We start from the raw sequence: 20,754 nt of genomic DNA on the forward strand, positions 1-20,754 counted from the left end.
GGGGGGCGGGCAGTGGGGAGTCAGCCCTCATGCGGGTGGCTGCCAGGATCTCTGCCTGGACCAGCAGAGAAGCACTTTGTGAGGGGACAAAGGAACCGCGCAGCACTCTCGCCAGGAGCAGCCGGGGCTGCACGTCTGAATGCACCAAATGCCCACCCCCCTCTCTGTAGGCATTCCTGGGAACTGGGTCCATGTGCATTCATACAGACTTCCGTTCTTCTTACTGGCTCTTACAGAGGCTGCGTGTAAAATGAACACTCTGTCTTCTATCATTTGGATATACTGGTCAACTCCCAATTTAAAAGGTTTTTTTTAAAAAAAGCAAATACTGTGGGTAGGGTGAGGGAAAACAATAAAATAAACTCAAAGTTTGGATCAGCCATTTGTCCTTCTGCTTTGTTGCATTCCTCGAAATGAGACGCCAAACTACCCAAGCCTCCGCTTCTGTCCCACCCGCTGAGTTGGTGTCTCGTGGAGCAGAAGGGTGCAGAGGCTGACGGGCAAACTTCTGCCCTTAGTTCTCGGCTCCTCCCCCCAGACCTGCCCAATGATCTAGGCCAGGGGTTGGCAAACTCATTAGTCAAAAGAGCCAAATATCAACAGTACAACGATTGAGATTTCTTTTGAGAGCCAAATTTCTTAAACTTAAACTATATAGGTAGGTACACTGTTTATTAACTTAATAAACTTTAATTAAAGTTTTAAGTCTTAATTAAACTATAGGCACACTGAATAAAACTTGATATCATACTTAATAGTGATCTTATTTATTGATAAAAAATAAATTGTAGGTCCCTGCCATTTCCCCCTCCCCGTCTGTGGAGTCCTGGTCTACCGCCATAAAAGCCTATTGGTAGACCTGGCCTTCGGCTGAGTCCGATTGGGAGGCCAGGTCTACCCATTGGCTTTTTTGGCAGTACACCTGGCCTCCAGAGGCCCATAGAAGCCAATGGGTAGACCTGGCCTCTGAAGGGGAACTTTTCCCCCTCCTCGGAGTCCAGGTCTACCGCCAAGAAAGTCAGTGGGTAGACATGGCCTCCCAATGGGACTCAGCCGGAGGCCAGGTCTACCAAAGGAAGCCCGCCCTGCCCAACAGCTGATAGGTGGGCGGGGGGGGGGCAGGAACCGCCGAGCCGCCCAGCAATCGCGCGGCTAGAGGGGAGGCTTTAGCCTCCCAACCATTGAGGACAAGGGAAAGGGGAACCTGGCCATTCTCTACGGCGTGGGGGGGGGGGGAGAGACAGCGCGCCCGCTCACCTGCTCTCTCGCACTCGCTCTCTCTGTCTCTCAGGCGCGTCAGCTCCACAGCCCTGCTGCTGGCGCGAGCGGGCGCAAGAGCAGGGGCTCCGAACCAAGTTCATAGAGCCGCACTCAACGGGCCAAAGAGCCGCATGCAGCTCGGGAGCCGCAGTTTGCAGACCCCTGATCTAGGCAAGCCACCAACTCTGCAACCGGGGGCCATGTTCACCTTCCTTACTTCAAGGCTTCATTTGTATTGTGAAAGTGAAATTCAGGCCTCCCCCCCTCCGTCAAATGGCAGGCTGGAAGCTGCTTGCAGTCAGTTGTGCTGCCTGCTGGGGGGTGTGCAGGAGCCAGAAAGTAGCCTGTGCTGACCGGGTCTTCGAGGGGCTCTCCTGAGCCGCCATTTCCAGGCCAGCAGGTGAAGGCGAGCTGCCTGCTGCTACGGCGCGTGACCCCTGGCCCTCCGTCAGCTGAGCCCGGTTAATCTCCCAGCTGCCCCAGGATGCCTTTGTGGTCAGTGGCTCTGCATTGCCCAGCCCCTCGCCGCCTTTGGGGCCTGTTGGAGGGCTTTTGGTTATCGGGGAACGGTCGCCCATATGGGCTGAGGGGCCTCTGGATGTTGCTGAGGGAACCCGGAAGCTGGCTGGCACCATTGGACTTCCAGATGCGCAGCGGTGCTCTGTGCATCCAGCAGACCTTGTGGGGTTTCAGCCTTTTTTGTTTGGGATCTTGAGGGCAAGAATCGTGCTAGTTTGAGAAAGTGGGGTGGTGGAGGAATGGAGTCTCTCCAGCAGCCATACTCGTGGCTTTCATTCCTATTTTGATCTGAGCTCCCAGCTACCTGGGATCTGGGGAGCCCTCGTAACCGTGGCTGGCGTGGTTTCCACGACAAGGCTTCCGTGGCTAACCTCATGGCAATGCTAGAATCCTGAAGGCCCCTGCCCTGCTCAGAGAGGTGAACAAGGAAAGGATTTAGTTTTATATGAATGAGAAATGGGATCGGTGCTGCTAACGGAAGCTCCGCAGGGCTTCATCCCGTTGCATAGCTCCTTGCCTTAACAAATACTTCGATAAATCTTTGGATTAGATGGCTTGTTTGAAAGCCAGGATTGTGCTTATTTTCTCCAGTGAAAAATCCAAATTGATCTAATTTGCTAAGCCACTAATGCAAGAGGCAGAAAGGTGGTGAGGGGCCCCCACCTGGCTGTGGGAAGAGAGAACAAGGCAGTATCCCACGCTGTTTTCCTGCTGGAAGATTCCCGGATTGCCTCCTTTGGGTTTTTCTCCTTCTGAGAGTGAAACTGCAGGGGGAGCGCTTTGCCTGGAGATGCCTGATCAGTCAGAGATAAAACTGATGCGGCACAGAGGAAAATGGCAGGTAGACAGGCAGGTTGGCCCCTAAGAGAGAACCCAAATGCAGCAGTAGCAGAACTTTTTATGAGGATCAATGAAAGTGTCACAAAGCAGGCTTTTGAGTTCCTTGGAACTCTTGTTCAGCCTGAATATTCTCTATTCAAATTGTAAAAAGAGGGAAGGAAAAAGATGCTTCCGGACAGGTGGAGAAGCCTCTGTTCCCCCCGTCCACAGATTGTTTGCTGAAACATGTAATTAAACACTGCTTTAACTCTGCGTAGTGTTGCTGCTGACTTCTAGAGGTGCATGCTTTTTTTGGGTTGAAAAAATCCACAAGATGCCATGCTTTCCTAGCCGCAGCTGAGCTCCTCTGAGTGGAGTCTCTTCCCTGCCCTTAACAGGTATGGGAGGTCCTGGAGCCAGATGTACTAACTCGAAGGGCTCACAGCCTGGCTGAAGCCGGAAACCTGAGTCCCGTGACTCACCCCCAGTGGTCCAAGACCAGCCCAAGTACAATTATGTTTTGTCGTCTTTGTTTAAGTGGTTTTGAATTTTCTGTAAGCAGCTTTGGGTCTGTTCAGGGGAGAAAGTGGCAAAGAAATGCATTAAATCCATCAATAAAACGATTAGTCTCTGACAGTGGAGAGGTGCTGATTTTAGCCATTTTTCCTTCAGAGTTTAAAATCCACAGAGGAAAGATGATTTCTGGAGCTCGTCCGTGTGACCCACTGCCTCGGGCCCTGCTGTGGCCCATGGGCTTTGGCTGGAGACCTCAGCAAACCTTTCACACGTACCGAGGAGCATCATTAGTCCCTTCAACGGGGAGAAAAGCCACATGTGGACAAACTTGGAGCCGCCTCCCTTGATGGGAATGTGTGTGGGGGTTATGTATCCCCAAGCAACTGGGATGGTTGAGGGGGGGCACGAGGGCCAGGTTCACCTGGCTGGAGGGTCACCCTACCTGCACCCACAACAAAGGCAGGAGGGTCTGGAGCCTGCTAAGCCACTACGCTGTCCATCCCCAGCCTCCTCCCTCCCTTCCCCAGCCCTGGCCCTTGTCCAGAAGAGCCAGCAATGTGATCACAATTTGCTCTCTGCCTGGTATGTAGATCCCAGTGGTCTTACTCCATGGGAGCCATTTATCATCACTGGGGAGACGTGGGACTAAATTTAATTCCATTTCTCAATGTCAGTGGTATTACTGTCAGAGGCAGCTCGGCCCAAGCGCCTGCGCCCCTGGGTTCTGTGGCAGCCGCCCCCTGCTCTGCTCAGCCCTCCACTTTGCCTCCTAAGCCAATATCCCTGATTCATTTAATTTGATACTCCTGTGGAAGCCCTCGGCCTTGTCTCTAGGTGTCTTATCTGGCTAACAACATGGGTGTATACAAACTGCCCTTCCCGGGGGGAGAGCCGGGCCCATTTCCATTGCCCTTGGGGAACGCTGCCCTCATCTTTGCAGTGGGGAAAGTGGGGCCCAGTGGCCTCCTCAGAGTCACTGGTCTCCAGAAAAAGACAGGTATGTTCCCAGCTCCTGTGCCGTGTCTTCCCACATCCGTGTCTCCAGGGGAATTGTTCCAAAAACATTTGTTTCAGAGGGTGGCCGCATTGGTCTGCAGTAGAACAGCGGGATTTGAGTCCAGAAGCACCTTAGAGGCCAGCAAGCGTTTCGGGGTCTGCGTCAAATGAAGGGAGCTTTGACTCTTGAAGGCTTAGACCCTGAAAAGCTCATTGGTCTCTAAGGTGCTACAAAAAACACTGGATGAACAATAATGGTGCAGCAGATAACATAGCTTGCTCACTTCACAACGGCCCATCTGCCTTCCCCATTCAATGTGAACATTAGAAAAAGCTAGCTTGTGGTGTGTTTGCATATAAAAGGAACTGTTGATACAGCAGTCTGCTGAAGTACAGGAATTACCTGTGAATATGTGCCACCTGGAACAGGTGATGGGCTTAGGAAGGGAAGTTATGTGCAGAAACGACTCGCAAGCCAACCAGCCATCTCCCCATTTTATTATCGTCGTTTCAAACCGGTGCCACCTGAACCCAGCAGCTTTTGTACCATGGTTTCCGAAAATCTGTTTTGGTATAATGCCCCCAAACCAGCAAGACAACCTCCAGCTGCCATAACTTCCTACACACACACACACACACACACACACACACAATATGGAATGGGCTTTGGGTCTACCGCATGCACGAGGAAGAAGAGAGGAGGAGGAGGAGGGCCCTTTGTCAAAGGGCTTCGGCAGCCTCGTGGGCACAGTGAACCACACACGGCACTCGCAGAGTTATCGGGGAAATAAAACCTCAATTGCACACACCGCCCCAGAAGGCTCCCTTAAGCACACGGATCAATCACCAAGGAAACAATGAAATACAATGAAAGGCAAGGAAGCTTCTGCCAGGAGGATTCAGAAGAACAAACCCCCCCCTCCCCGAAGGCCCAGCTGCGAATGACTGGCGCAGCTTCTCCAAGGAGAGCCGGCTGCAGAATCCACAGCTCGATCCAAAGCTCGCGGTCAAGGGCGGCACGGGTCAACCTGTGCCGAGGGGGAGGGCTGTTGGTCTGAATCCGCTCTTTGACTTCTGACTCCGGCAGCCCTCCTCCCCGTTTCCCTTCCCACAGCTCCGTGGCTTTTCAGGGGATGACGTTCCACCACTTGAAAGAAAATGGCTTGCGCTGAACGTTGGTACCACAGTGGACTTCTCCCAGGTGCTTGTGGTAGGAGGAGATGTCGTCGATGAAAGTGCAGGTCAGCCCCAGGGGATCAAGCAGGGAGCAGACGTATTGCTCCAGGCAGCACTCAGCCTCGATAATGGGCCCAAACGGCTTGGGGATGCCCAGGTCCCTGTTCAGCACAATCATGTTCACCTGCATGCCAGAGGGGAGAAAGCAAGGGCCGGTTTTGGGGGGAGAGAAGAGGCAGAATCAGGAAACAGCAGGAAAGGATTCACCCACTGCACAGGCTTTTGGCAAACTCCCACCCTGCGAGGTCAACTCTCTGTGGCGTGGTCTCTCCAGCATCTGGGCCCGAGACTGCGTTCAGCCTTCCTGCTGGAGACCCTTTCAAGAAGACATGGCTGGAGGCTGAACCCGGGACCTTCTTCGTGCAAAGCAGGAGCTCTGCCAATCAGCCTTGGGGCCACCAGTTCCTGACAGATCTGCTTACAGCAATTTACGGTGCCACAGAGAGCCAGTCCACACATGGCAGCAGAAATGCCACCTCGTGCCCGTCTGTAAAGGGGATTCCCGGAGCCTCCCAGGACACCCCTTTTCTTGTACCAATCAGCATCAGTAACTGAAATGCCAGGAATCCCAAGATATTCTCCATGACTATGTACAACTCTCTCTTGAATGGTTGCTGGTCTCAAAGACCCAGCTGTTGGACGGAGTGGAAGAGAGAGAAAGAGAGAAGCGATGCCCCGGGCATTTCTCCACCATGCCACTTCTGATTTTAGCACCCAAGATGTGTTCCTTCTGAATATCCCAGAGCAGGGCAGCACCAGCACGGCCGCCGCCAAAGATTGGGCCTCTGAGACGATGCCCTGACTGAGCCGAGCCCGGGAAAGGGTGGGGGGATGAGCACTCACCATGTTGGGGAAATAGGCCATCGCCTTGCCTTGCTTGTCGATCTTGAAGAGGGCCGGGATGTCGATGATGCTCTCCTCCGACAGCCCTAGTTCCTGCTTGAGGATGTCCCTGTTCCAGTCGATGCAACGCTAAAGAAGCATGAGGACAGAGTCCTTCACAGAGTCCTAAGGAAGGCGGACCCATCCCTTTTCCAACCATGGCTACAGAGATGCTTCTGGGAAGCCCACAAGAAAGGGACAATAGCTTCCCTCTGTTGTTTGCTCCACACCAGCCCATATTCAGAGGCACACTGCCTCTGAATATGGAGGCTCCATTAATCAACCTCTCCTCCATAAAGTCATCCCGTACAAGGGCCGATGCCACTTTCTATGGCAGTGAATTCCTTAAGTTAATTATGCGTTGTGTGAAGACGTAATTATTTTTCTCTGCTCTGAATTCCTCATTCATAAATTTTATCAGGGGGATGCAAAGTCTAGAGTTATGAGAGTGGGAGAAAAACCTTTTATGGCTTTGGAGATCAGTCCTAGCCCCCTCCCTTAAGTCACCTTTTCTAAGCTAATCCCCCATGTTCTTCAGCCTTCCTCTCCTGAGGGCTCTGTTCTCAGCTCCATCTCCCCCAGTAAAGACCCATGCAAAAGGCTCCCCTGGCAAGGGGGCCACACCCTGAACCTCATCCCCGTATGGGAAACATACAGGCACAGCTCTGTCGTGAGGGGTTTAAATCATCCAACTAGAGTTTAAGTATATTTGAGTGGGAAGGAAAGCAACCGTAACCTTGCTCTGCTCTTGTCTCCCCCAAAATACTTGGGCTTACAAATTAAAATATGAACATCTTTGAAGTTTGCCGTACACAATTGACACAGAGACCAAACTATCTCGATCCACCACCATGGCAACACGAAGATATTTCCTTACTGCCTTGGGCAGATTTTGGAGATCACAGGAGATCAGTCTCTCAAAGGAGTACATTACCTGCACATACTGATTCTCTTGTGCCATGATCTCATTGGAGAGGACCTTGTTAATGGTGACTCGTTTTGTGTCTGCCCCGGTATACCCTGCCAAGACACAAAAAGGAAGCCGCTGAAAACTCTTCCAAAGAAAGCCACGACTCGTGTTGCCGTGGCTTCCTTTTGCCAGAGTACCAGACTGGGAGCATTAGAGACCTCTTGTGGAGGCCCCTCCCCGCTTCTGCAAGGCCCCCACGGCTGACAAATTTGCCCCAGCAACACTGCCAATATTAACAGGCACAGCTGAGGCCTTCCTCTTGTCCGGGTGTATTTCACACACAGCAGGTGTCATCTGGTGGGGGCTGATGCTACAGGAAGATCAGATTCTCCCGCAAGGGGTGGCTGGAGAATTTACAAGCTGAATCCGTTGTGCCCCCCACGACAAGTGCCTAAAATAAGGGCCCTTCTTCATCCTCCACAATGTCAGAGGAGCTGGGCAGCCGGCTTCCTCCCGTCCACGCCCAGTGAGCAGAGGATGGATCTTCCTGGGCGCCCCTGCTTTTCTCCCGTTCTGCCTCTGGATTTGGTGGAGCCGGATGTGGCTCCTTTCGACGTGCACCCACTGCTGGAAGGGAGCCTACCTTTGAACATGACGGCTTCACCGTGACCTTCTTTCTGTTTTTCCCTGAACAGATTGTAGCAGGCAGAGGGGCTTGCCATGAGCATCCGGAATTGCTGGGAGGAAAAGCAGCAGACAAATATCGGAGTAAATGGGGGCTGATCAAGAGGTGGAATTCTGCGGTCCTTGCCTCTCAGCACCCAACTCCTGCCAAAGGCAGGAGGTTATCTCCCCTCCCCAAACACTGATGCCCTTTTGCTCTTCCTGCCCCCCCCCCTTGACCTGTGGGCGAAGCTTCTAGCTGGCCAGGAAAAGCCAACGAACTGGCCTGGCACTCTCTTCTCTGGGTGCCTTTAAGAGTGGCATGATATGCAGAAATAGGCAGGTGATACTTCTTCATGGAGTAACAATAAACAGTATTATGTGCCCATATCTGCAGGCCATGCCATCGCTGCTGAAGGGGCCAGTAGAAAGGCTGACCATCCGAGCATGAGGCCCTTCCACTTCCCGTCTCAGCTGTCAGCAATTCACGTCCGACTTTTCTGCGCAGCCATTCAAAATAACGTCCTGGCCGTTCTGCTGAGTGTGGGTGGGAGCTCACAGGCAAGCAACAGCCAGTTGCTAGGCTGTTATACATGTGAGCTATGGGATGTTCACTGCATCCGCCCTCTAGCCCCTCAGGTGCCCTGTTCTGAGTAAACCACAGATTCACTCAGTCTTGGTACCCGGGTGCATGTTGTTCCTACATACGATGGAAGTGTCTCTCAATGTGAGGGATGGTGGAGCAGGGAAGAGCTGCGTATGCAGCCATGGATTCTCAGGAGGATGGATGGTAAACAGACATGTCCATCTAGGTCAATCTGGCTGTTAAGCCTTAGCCAGGGCAGGGTATGGCTCCCAGCCAGTGGATGACGGCGAGTGAGAAGCAGCTACTACACAAGAGGCAGAACGGCATCCTTCCGAAGGAGGGACTCTGCTGCCTCCACATGTTGCCAGCAGTCTTTCAAAGACTCCCTGGTGGAGGAAACGGGACAGTTTCCCTGCCGGATGCTGGAATTAAACCTCTGCTTGCTCCGGCAGCTGTATTTGTGGGAGGGGGTCGTAGGAGGCCCACTTTTCTGAGTCCTCTGCTCTGCAAACGTGCCCCTTGCTGCTTGTGGCATCTGGCAGTTGGGTTTGCTGGATCCGAAGATCAGCTGTGTGTCATGGGGCCCATGCCTGTGTGTTGGACTCCCCTTGCCCTACCCCTACTCCCCCAAAACCCACTAAACCACCACCTTTTTGCCAGGAATGGGAACAAAGGTCACAAATTCATCCACATGACCCACGGTCAGCCAATCTGAATAGAGTTCCACAGGCGACTGGACTAGCTGGGCATAGAGGAAGTCCCGGACAACCTTCGTCATTCTTCTTCCAGCAGAGCTGATGTTTTGGATTCCCCACAAGAGGGAGGGAGAGAGAGAGAAAGAGAGAGGGTATGCACTCATTTTTCCAATATTTGCTTACACATTTGTGTTGTTCGCTTAACTAGTAAGACATAAAGGCATACTGAACAACCCCTGCTAGGTGTTTAAAAGGCAATTTGACACCTCCAGCATCACAAGAAGCCCTCAGAATGGCTTATGATACATAAATACTAATAAGATGTTCAAATAAATCAAAATACATGGAAAAGCCCCGGCAATGAAACATAACAATTAACAGCTCTGCCAGAGACGGCAATTACAGAGAGACAGACCAATGAGAATTTGCAATGCTTCCCATTGTGACAAAAACAAAGACAGTTGCACACCGCGATCCTTACTAGCATTTCTGGTCTAAATTTTAATCGTTTTTCTGCCCTGATTTCCCAAGCACACGCCTGGCTTTCACAGAGAGAATCACGGCTGGTGACAGCTTTCAATTTTTACTAAAAGGTCAGCTGCCTCTCTGATCTTAGCTCGGTGGGTTTCCCCAAATCTTTCTTACGTGGGGAAGCTGCTTCCAATGAGAATCCTCCCCAAGGGATACTCCTTCCCATTGGCGGTCACGGGGGGGCTGACCTCCAAATTTCCAAAAGAGTCCAGACTGGTGACCAGTTCAAACAGGGACTCCCTGGTCACATAGCCAAAATCCGGACCCTGCGAAAAAGAGCAAGAGGATTTGGTTACGAGAGGTGCCCTATGATCAGCACAAAGGAGTAGCAGTGCGTTCCCACCATTTTATCTCTGGTGGCTGCAACAGCTTGTAAAATCCAAACCCTTTCATATAAACATCCTATAAAGTCTAACAAAATAACTTGGCTAACCCATCATCTGTTGAAAGTTCTGTTTACAGTTTGTAAGTCTAGACTAGCAAAAGATAATGCCGAAAGAAAACAGATAGTTCAGTTAACTTGGCAAAGCTGTGGATCCCCATCCAACTAAAATTAGTTGTGCTTAAATGCTAATAAAATTACGTTAGGCATGACTGACTTCACTGGGGTTTACAGGATTAGCATTAGTGGGGTTGTCCAGGGCAGCCTCTGCCAGGCTGGTTTTCTCTGCGGAAGAGAGCCTGGGAGAAGGATCTGAAACGGCAGGACACAGTTTTGTCTTGGAAGGGAACCCGCGCGGGTCTGGCCAGAACCTGGGAGGGAGGCCTCGCAGGATATCCAAGCAGGAGCCCTTTTCAAGGAATGCACCTGTGGGATTTTGTTTCATAGAAGTTTATGGGATGGAGGAGCTCCTGCCCCCCTCTGGATTTTATACATGCCTCCCAGAGAGAAATGTCAGCAGCCTTGCTTCAAACAACGTTAGCTTCAACATCCTGAGCCTCCCTCCTTCCCCATCACGATGTGCACAGAGCCATTTCTTGCACAACGGCAGCCTCAGGAACAAGACTGGTGGAACAAGAAGAGGTTTTGCTCTGCAGGAGTTACAAGCAATGTCGAAGTCCCTCATCTGTCACCCGGGCGGCTAGGATGCCATTCTTCCCAGTCCCGGGCTTCCTGCGCCATGGTTCACAAAGGGCTGTCCCCAGAAACAGATTTTAAAACACACACAAGGCACAGTGAGGCGACGAGGGTCACACCTGACATTATCCTTTCAGGCGAATGAAGCAGCTGCCCTTGAAAGACGGACTCGCAAAAGCTATCATCGCAATATTGTGCTAATCAACCTGAAATGCCCCGTGGTGAAGGCCTCAAATCCAACATAAACTGTGCTTGGAGGCCATCAGCAGAAGTTAAGCAGGCAGAAGGACCCCCTGTGGAATTTCATCTTCTCCGTTCAGCACATGATAATGCGCTGACTATTCTGTGCCTGGCGTGTGGTGGGAGGATGCCAGGGGAACCCCTCACAATACCTGAAAAACATTCAAGGGCACAACCATGTAATGAACTGAAGTGGCATCACAGAACGTAATGACTGGTGCTAAGAGGTGGCTGTCTGGGAGACGGCATCCTCTGACCATTGCTGGCCCTTAACTGCAGAGGGTGAGCGGCGGTTCTGGGCCAGCTCTGGGTTCTGGATGGCCAGATACCCTCCAGATGCCCAGCTATGCCAACATTGGCACTGCTGCAGGTTCTCGTTCAGGGTAGGGGAATGGCTCCAGAGGCAGGAATTCAATCATGCCGTTCCTCAGAGCTGAGCTGTACCTAGACTGGCAGATGTCATGGGAACCACAGATCACCTGTGTGCTCAGACTTCCTCAGAGGAAGAGAACAGACAAAAACACCTGCCCCATGTTCAGAGGCATCTTCACAGCCTGGCGCTGAAAATATTCCATTTTCACTCGGCAAGAAAGGGAGGGAGTTCACGGGCTGAACGCGAGAGGCCTCCAAGCCTGCTATGCTCCAACTTGTCTGGCAGCAGGGCTCAAATTGCACAGACAACCGCAGAATGTTTTATATGGGATCAGTGGAAATTATGCACACATGTAATGTCTTTAGTCTCCACACAGTAGAAATTCCTCTGGTTTGAAATTGGTTCAAATTTAGAGGCAGGAGAGATGCACCGTCCGCTTTCCTTGGAGATAAATCAGGAGCTGCTGATTTAGCCCTCTCTCAAGGGTGTTTTGCACCCAGCCACCCTGTTCTCTTGTAGATCTGTCTTGATCTTGGGGAGTCCACGTATGGAAAAAAATGAACAGAGAAGGTCTACGCAGTCTGCGGTGGTGAAAGCTATAAGCCAGCAACTGCTGGGAAGCACCTGTCTAGTACATGGATAAGATGTCGCAGATTCAAGTCATCACTAGAAAGATATACGAGTAGCAAACTGGAATATGCAATTCAACATTTAAAAAATCTCAGCCCTAAAAGGGAAAGATGTGGGGTGGGGGAGTGGGGAGGGAAGAGATGCCTCCTCATGTGGAATGGAGGTTTCTAGTTTTCTCTCATTTCTCAAAATGCTGGTGGATCACAGGGGCATAGGAGCCCCGTGGCGCAGAGTGGTAAGCTGCAGTACTGCAGTCAAAAGCTCTGCTCACGACCTGAGTTCGATCCCGCTGGAAGTCGGTTTCAGGTAGCCGGCTCAAGGTTGACTCAGCCTTTCATCCTTCTGAGGTCGGTGAAATGAGTACCCAGCTTGCTGGGGGTAAAGGGAAGACAACTGGGGAAGGCACTGGCAAACCACTCCGTAAACAAAGTCTGCCTAGGAAACGTCGGGATGCGACGTCACCCCATGGGTCAGGAATGACCCATGCTTGCACAGGGGACCTTAACCTTTTTTACACAGGGGCATAATGCGTGACTTGGGTGAAGCTGCACCATGCATGACTGCAATTTTGGCTCAGGGACAGTGGCTCCCCTCCTGTGTATTTAAGAGTACCTTTGGAGACATTCTCTACCTCTCCTGAGTCAGCATTCCCCAAAGGTGGGCTCCATCATTGCCACACGTTTACTTGCACACAGTGTACAACAGAGACACGACACACGAGGACAGTATAAAACAAAGCCTGGACAGGCCAGCCAATTGACAGGCCACTGCATGAGTAGGCAGCCGGCCCACAGAAAGGCAGCCAACTTCCTGGCTCACTCCTCAAGGAGGTCATTAGCCGTGGGGACACCATTGCATCAGCACAGCCCGTCATGTGACAGAGGCTGCCCTCTACGAGGACACCCAGGCAAGGCCTGAGCCACTGAAGGGCACCGCATGACCCTGCCCACCGGCTGAGATCAGCAACAGGGGCCGCGCTTTGGGGCAAAATGTCAAGCGAGTCCCTCGCATTGGTGCGAGAGCCCCTGCCAAAGATCTCCCCTGAGCGTTCTGTTTCCTACACACCCTGCGTAAACAAGCCTGCGTCCATATTTCTTCCGAACTATTTCCCATGGGACTCAATCCAGAGGAAGAACAAAGATAGGCTCAGCACGACACGGTTAAAACCAGAATGTGAGAAAGGCACAGTTCAGATCCAGGAAGAGTTCAGGTTAAGAGATGGCACTCAGGCACAGCAGTAAATTAGATTGTTTGAACCCACTTTGAGAGACTTAATCCCATCTGCATGATTAAGTTACTGGAAGGTATGGAGAAGAGCATCATGGAAGGGCCTTTTCCATGCCAGGAGATGCTTTGGAGATTGCGCCAAAAGACTGAAAGCAGGGGACTGCGCGGCAGCTGACAGCCTGACGTCTTCATTTTGAGCCCAGGAAAGAGCTGAGCCCACTTCTATGGGCGAACCTCCGCTTTTTCCTAAATAGTTGGTGGCATGAGAGGCCGCATGGGCAGGGGCGAAGCTATTTCACAAAGCAAAGAGACCGCCTGGATAACGTTACGATGTGTTCTAATTCTGCTCCCTACCTCCCCAAATAGACTCCAGAATGACTCACGATATTAATTTCATAGCCTTAATCATTCAGTAATCCTGACCAAATGCCCGATTCGTTTCCGTAGCTCTGGTTTTTCATTAGATGAAAGTTTCAGTATGTTGGCACCAACTTTCTCCGTAAGAGGATATGTGGAGGTGGCCAAACCAGCGTGTCCTTTTGTGAGTTTGGTGGGTGGGAACTGTAAAGTCCCATTGAACTGCAGGGGGTGGCGAAGAGACCTCCAGGACGGCCCCCGCTCGCCGCCTGACTTGCCTCTGCCTGAGACCCTGGAGAGCCGCTGCCGGTCTGAGTAGACAATACCGACTTTGATGGACCGAGGGGGTCTGGTTCAGTAGAAGGCAGCTTCATGTGTTCATGTGTTGAAAGACAAAGAGTGCTATCCATTTTTATACCAATAGACCAAACAATCAAGACGCAAGGCCTCATTTCAAAGCAGGGAAGAGAAACATTGGAGGCCCTTACTTGGTAAAGAGTAGCAAGTTCGGCAGGCAAATCTAAATCCAGTAGAGAGCAACATATCATGACCCAACATAGCTGATGGGTTTCCAACTTTGAATAGGTATCAAGCCTCTTTATTAATCTTCTTTAAAATGTACATGACTTCTCTATTATCCTGCAAGGCATCCGTTGTTGGATTGTACAAGGAAAGGGGGGGGGTCTGGAATTTCTAGAGAATGACGTTCAGCCCCCACCTGCCCGTGCAGGTTCCGCCACGGAAAAAAGAGTAAGAGTGCAGGACCCCCTGATGGCAGCCAAGACCTCCTTCCCTTCCACCTCTTTTTCCATTAAGCGGCCCCTGAAAGCTTGATGATGGACATGTGCCCCATTAGCGGGGGTGGGGTGGGGGCGTTGGAAGAAAAAGGCCCATCTGGAAAAGATAGCTTCGGGATTACAGGAGGCTTCAAAACAGAAGATTGGAATATAATACGTTTAGCCACTCCGGAGTATGAAAATTGCTTTTGTAAATGCTCAGAATATCTTTTAGAGAGGGGCAGGAAGAAGAAGGCGCCCGTTTTCTATTTACCAAGAGAGTGAGAGACCAATGTGGTATTCCTATCCCGCATGACAAATCTAGGATCTCCTGCACTCATTCGAGGCATGATAAATGACAGATTTCGCCACATTTAAAAGCGATTAACCTTCTCCAAGCGGACATATATGGAAAGGGAGCCGTTTGTGTTTTAATTCCTGCGGCGCCTCGCTCACGTCTCCAGTTACAGCCACCGCCATGAAAGTGGCAAGAGGCGGCGCCAAGCGGCAACAGGTGCGTCCTAATGCAAAATCTCCCCCAAATTTCAGAGGTGTCCGGGGTCCTACAGTTTGTGTGAATCCATACCTTCATCCATCAAGGACGGCTGCTGAAAGGTCCCCCGGACCCAAATCCTGTTTCTTCCATCTTTGTCGCAGTGCTGGCAAGGGTCCCATCTGTCCTTGGTTGACTTTGCCTGATGCAATCCCTTGGTGGACTTTCTACTGCATGCCAGGGGGCCAGTTTTAGACATCGTACCCATTCCAGTCCCTCTTGGGACCCATACCATCCCTGGGGAGAGAGTGTCCAGGTAGCCCAGTTCGCTTCTAATCCGCCATGATTAGATCTGGGGCTTTGAAAACGAACCTTCTCAGATCTTGGCTGTGGCCAACATGGGTCTGCTGGCTATTTATAACCCCTGGGAACAATCAGGAAGGTGCCCTCTGCATTTAGAGGGCAGAAAAGAAACCATCTTAAGAGCAGGAAGCAGAGCCTCAAGGCAATTCCTCGGCTGTGCTCTTCAAAGGGGAACTGCGCAGTTGAGGGCCGTGTGGCCTGGCAGAGCAAAAAGCAGAATTAAAAGCTCATTTTTTAGCCAAATTGCCCTGTCGTCTCTGCGTCAACCCCCTGCTGCTTCCCCTTTCATCATTTTCTTTCTTTTCTCTGCTGTGAGAATAGAACGGCACTGCCTCCTTGCTCAGTGTGGCTCCAGAGGGGATCCGGGGAGATGAACCAGGTTCAGCCAACATTACATTTCTGGGCATACTGGAGGTCTCCTCCTGCATTTGGAAGCCTGTCTTAGAAGTTTTATACAAATGTTGGCCAGTTCCTCAAGGCTGGAGTGCCCCGGTGCCCAGGGGATTGCAGGGGCCTCCCAGCTCAGCCATGACAAAGGAGAACTCCTCTGAAGCAGGAACAGAGGGCAAACAAACACAGAGGCTCCACATGGGATTTCTGAGCCTCATAGCCCTTCCTTATGTGTGAGGATTTGATGGACACGCTAGATGTTGGTTTGGTTTTATACAAACGTTGGATCCGTCATGACCCTTGCGAAGGTGCACTCTCCCTGAACCAGAAAGCATGGTGGATGTCTTCTCAATTTATTTATCTTAAAATCTGTACTCTGCTTTTGAACCATTTACTCTAGGTGGTTTCAATCTCCCAGCATAAAACTTTTCTTTTTAAAAAACAACACAATTCAAAACCATGACCCTTCCCATTGCCATCAGCCACAAGTGTGTGTGTGTGTGCCTGTGTGCAGATGCGTGCCTGTATTGCCCCCCCCCACCTTCCTGCATTTCATGGATTGCATTTATTCTGGGAATCTGCAATTGTACCATAAAAATATGCAACTGGATATCTGGTCAGGATTCAGTACTCTGGGCTTCTTGTTTCTGATATCACATCTCTCGCATTTTTGCCACCATGCAACACCCTCATTCGGAACTTCCCCAAAGTTTCCTAAGTCAGTACAAGAGGCTCTCGAGTACGGCAGGCGATATGTTGTCCCCACCCCTTCCCCCAAAGTATTGTGCACCCAGAACAGGCAGTGGTGGCAGGTCAGGCCCAGGGGTGGGTACGACTGCTCTGTCCCTTAGCAAACTCTATGCAGCGTGAGAAAACAGGAGTTCTCTGAGGGCCTGATGCAGGAGAAATGCTACCAACCGCTACAAGCTCAGCACCACATAGGTTCTCCTGTCAACCTTCCTTTACACAATCTACCTCAGAAGCATCACATGCTCAGGTGCATGGCCAAAGAGGCAGCTCTTACCAAAATCTCTCTGATGGCAAAATCCTGAAGGCCCCCATTCCTCGGGGAGTCCAGAACCACCGGGAAACCTTTGTGAGGAGCATGAATGTAGCCAAACTCAATTTCATCCTGGCAAGGGAAGAAGAACATTAAAAAGTGATATGCATCTACACACACAAGACACGTGTCTTGGCTGGCAACAGCTGGTCACAGAACCCCTGCCAGGTTCCTTGGCAGAGATGAGGCACAACTAAATGATAGCTTTCAATTGGGCTAGTGGTCACTCCCCGTTCTCAGGGACGCTAGGAATCTATTTCTGTCAGGTGAGTTAAGTTTATTTACACACAGGCCATATCCCCCAGCTTGAATGCTATTGGGAAGCGGTCTTTCCTCTGCTTCCACACAGCATCCTGTTCACTTCCCGGGTGAACATCTTTCCTCTCCCAAACCTGCTTCGCTAAGATGTTTTGGGAAAGATCGCAGGGAAGCCAGGTGGCACCTGTGTGGGCACAGAAGTCCGGACCTTCCCAGCCCTGCCTACATCAGTGACATTTTCCCTGCCCCAGTTCTCTGCAATTCTCTTTCCCCTTCTCACCTGAGGGCTTCTAATTTTTTTTAAGAAACTGGCAATTGACATATTTGTATCACAGTAACTGTCCTCAAATATCTCCAGAAAAGACCAGTCCCCTCTGAATTTGAAAGGCTGGTGCCAGCACTGCTGTCTTTTTAGGCCCAGCCCCACTCCCCCGCCTCGGCCCCAGCCCCCGCTCACCTGCATCCACCGGTCGCTGCGGTTCATGTACTTGGAGCAAACTTTCATTTGGCAGTTGGCTTTGCTCACCAAGTTCTTTATCTCCTTCAGGAAGAGATAATTATCCTTTACGCTGCCATAGGGGAAAGAACCACGTTGTTAATGGAGTCAGCAGCAAGAGCCAGCTGGGAGCTGCCAGTTGGAAGGGGGTTCTGTGGGGCACCCGGCCTCACCCACAGGCTGGGCAGATAGGGGGGTGGGAAACCTGTTTCTTTCCCCAAAACCTGACTGGCTGATTCCACAATCTGCTCTAACTAGCAGAGGAGCCAGGCTAATTTTCAAGTCAGCCAAGTTGGTTGCAAGTAGACGCCACCACCCGGCTTGCAAGGCACAGTTTGTGCCAGATCTCTCTTGTGGGTTTTTGGCTAGGGCTGTCTGCAGCCACTTAGAGCTTTCTCAGGAACTGCTATTGCAATAAGTGGTCTACTTCCAGGGGGTGGGGGGTTCCTCACTAGGACAGGAAAAAATTTTCAGAATTCAAAATTCAGTTTAAAAACCTTGTAAGATTTTCCCTTGGAAATGACTCCCCCTATAAGGTCCTTTTGGTTAAGCTGCTGCTCCCCCTCCCCCAGCACCCCCTATTGCTTTACCTGCACACAAAGACAGTGACTGGTGCCAAGGTGTTTGGGGTCATGATCCATGGAGCCACCCGGAAAACTACAGAGTCTGTAAAAATGGGGGTCTGTGGAATACCCTGTAGAGAAAACAACGGTTGACACCATTTGTTTTTCAGTGTACAACTGTCACATCAGATACCCTTCATCAGAGCTTTGACTCTCAAAACCTCGTCTGCCATCTGAGAGGTTTCCTACTTGCCTTACCACGTTACCACAAGCATTTTTTAAAAAACTGTTGCGTGGGAGAGAGCATCTTTTTGACTGAAGAAAATCTGTTCAATCAATGAACTGGCTAAAAGCCATGACCTAAGATGGAGAATTCAAAGCACTCCAACTACATTGAAAATGTGTCTCCTATAGACTGCTGGTCAACAGCAGGTTCTGCAAGAGAAGAGAAAGGTCATTTCGGGCTAGGGGAACGGGGGCTAAAGAGGTGAGTACATGGGAGTGGTGAGGAAGCGGAAGGCAGGAGGAGTATTGATCAGAAATATCTAGCCAAATTAGCAACTTGCTAATAGAGGTTGTATTTTTATCCAGCAACACAGCCAGGCCTCCCGGTTATGCCTGGTATGTCAGCAGTGGGCAAGGGAACCTGAGAGGGCTGCCTGGCTTAATATAAAGTGGGCTTCTCTCCTGGTCCAGTTCACGCAGTGCGGAGGGTTTGCGCTCCAACCAGGCTTTTTGCAGCTGAAGCACAAACAAAGGGAGGGGACCTGAAAAGGAAACGTCACCTGCCAGCTTCAGACTGGCTCGTTAGAAGTGTCAAGTGAAGTGTCGAGCCGTAACATCAGCAGCTCCTTCCGCAATCACATAACACCTCCCGCCAGGCAGAGTGGAGGAACGTGCAGTGGGCAAGGTGGACGCCCAATTATTTCACAGGCAGCTGGGAGATGGTGGGGCCCATGGGACGGAGGGGGCAGCTGGTTAGCCATGCCAGTGGGACAGGAAGCAGCATTCGGCATTCAGATGGCTAAACTGGGTGCTCCAGCTCTCTGGTGACCGAAAATAAGAACAGCCCTGCTGGATCAGACTAATGAGGGTCCATCTAGCCCAGCAGCCTGTCTGTGGCCAACCAGTCCCTCTGGAGAGCCAACAACAGGGCCTAGAGGCCGAGGCCTTCCCTTCCAGGCCTCCTGGCACTGGGATTCAGAGGTTTGCTGCGCCTGAATGCAGAGGCTGCCTTTAGTCACCCTGGCTAGGAACCCCTGAGAGACCTCTCTCTCCTCCATGAGTCTGTCTAATCCCCTTTTAAAGCCGTCTATGCCCGTGCCCATCACTACATCCTCTGGCAGCGAATCCCACCTTTTAATCATTTGTTGAGTAAAGAAGTATTTATTTTTGCCCATCCTGAAACTATTGCCCATCAGCTTCACTGGATGTCCTCAAGTTCTAGAAGTTTAGGAAAAGGAGAAAAAGTTCTCTCTGCCCACTCTCTCTATCACATGCATAATTTTATAGCCCTCTATCGTGTCACCCCTTGATCATCTCTTTTTGTCTCAAACTCTTCAGCCTTCCCTCACAGGAAAGGTGCTCCAGCCCCTTAATCATGGTGGTTTCCTTCTTCTGCCTGCCTTGCAGGGCCTATCAGTACAAACCACCGATGGCCAATGTGCCCCGGCGTGCTCTGCCTCTCCAGTCACTCTTTGCAAAGACCTCCTGTCACGCTTCATGGCTATGCCAGATGGCACCAGTTGCAGCCACCTCCCTGAGTTATTTTCACACCTTCTGTCATGGAGGAAAGCAAGCCCATCGCCTGTTTGCTTCCCCTTTTGGGTTACCTCTGCCAACTTCTCCAGCAGGCTGACACTGATTGTGACCAGCCCGTTAAAACTGTCGTCGGGGAAGCGAAGACCTTCAACGAAGAATTCCATCTCTGCAGAGCCTCCTGTATATTTCACTACGTGGAAGAGCTTCCTCTGGCCCAGGACATGGATGTAGCGCTGGCCAAAGAACGGGTCTGTGGGCAGAGGAAGAAGCAGTCGTCAGAGAGAGGGAAGGGTCATGGTTTCTGTGGGAAGGGTGTGTGTGTGCCAGGGCCCAAGCCTTACTGGAAGTCAAGGTGTCCCGAGCGCAGCTGCCGCTCCCTGATGCAGAGACCAGTTCCTGCTACTCAATGAGAAGAGAGTCGGAATGAGGCAGCAGTTCAAGTGTCAGACTAGGGTCTGGGAGAGCCGGGTTCAAATCTACATTCAGAGACTCCATAGATTTGCCAACTGCAAATGCATAAACATCTCTCACTGGAGACAAAGGGAGGTATTGTCTTATGTGGGAGGAAAGAAATACTGCTCTTTTACAGCTCTGGTAGACACTTTCAAATAATGATCTTAGAACATGTGCACAGTGCTTTCCCCTCAGTGCTGAAAAACAGGAATCCAGCCTCAGTACAGCAGGGTGCTTTGGTGAGCTTTCTCCCATTGACTTTGGGGGAAAAAAATGGCCCTTGTTCTGGGTTCTCCCTCCTTCCAAGGGCACCACTGAACAACTGGGCCAAAAAAGGGCCTTTGCTTGCCTTCAGCCAGACCTTTGCACTCTTGGGAGAAGGGACCAAAAGAGATGAGCCCTGCAGGTTGAAGGGGAGGGGCTTTTCAGAGCTAAAGCACTGGGGGAAAGCTGTGCGCTCTGTAAAAGATTACGTGAAAGAACCATCATCATCAATATTTTGCACCCCAAAACAAAATCTGCTCCAAGAAAAGCTGGAATCTGGGCTGGAAATCAAGCCCTGTTCTCACTTATCCTTTACAGGAAAAAGGAAATTGAGGCTGAAGAAACAGGGTGAAGACCAC

At 51.1% G+C, this 20,754-nt stretch overlaps 1 protein-coding gene across 1 annotated transcript in view; it reads right to left on the reverse strand.

Annotated features, from left to right (window-relative positions):
* Positions 1-5,227: 5,227 nt before the first annotated feature.
* The window catches only part of LOC130491807 (protein-arginine deiminase type-2-like), a 30,560-nt gene continuing 15,033 nt past the window's right edge, over positions 5,228-20,754 (reverse strand). The window contains exons 7-16 of the mRNA XM_056865601.1: positions 19,750-19,928; positions 17,945-18,048; positions 17,316-17,427; positions 16,565-16,672; positions 9,728-9,879; positions 9,037-9,181; positions 7,782-7,875; positions 7,163-7,248; positions 6,190-6,318; positions 5,228-5,470 (exon numbers count right to left, since the gene is read on the reverse strand). Of these exons, the coding sequence (XP_056721579.1) occupies positions 5,237-5,470; positions 6,190-6,318; positions 7,163-7,248; positions 7,782-7,875; positions 9,037-9,181; positions 9,728-9,879; positions 16,565-16,672; positions 17,316-17,427; positions 17,945-18,048; positions 19,750-19,928 (1,343 nt within the window). The 3' untranslated portion in view covers positions 5,228-5,236. The remainder of the gene's footprint in view (positions 5,471-6,189; positions 6,319-7,162; positions 7,249-7,781; positions 7,876-9,036; positions 9,182-9,727; positions 9,880-16,564; positions 16,673-17,315; positions 17,428-17,944; positions 18,049-19,749; positions 19,929-20,754) is intronic.

This window comes from Euleptes europaea, chromosome 19 (genome assembly GCF_029931775.1).
Source record: "Euleptes europaea isolate rEulEur1 chromosome 19, rEulEur1.hap1, whole genome shotgun sequence".
NCBI classification, from domain to species: domain Eukaryota; kingdom Metazoa; phylum Chordata; class Lepidosauria; order Squamata; family Sphaerodactylidae; genus Euleptes; species Euleptes europaea.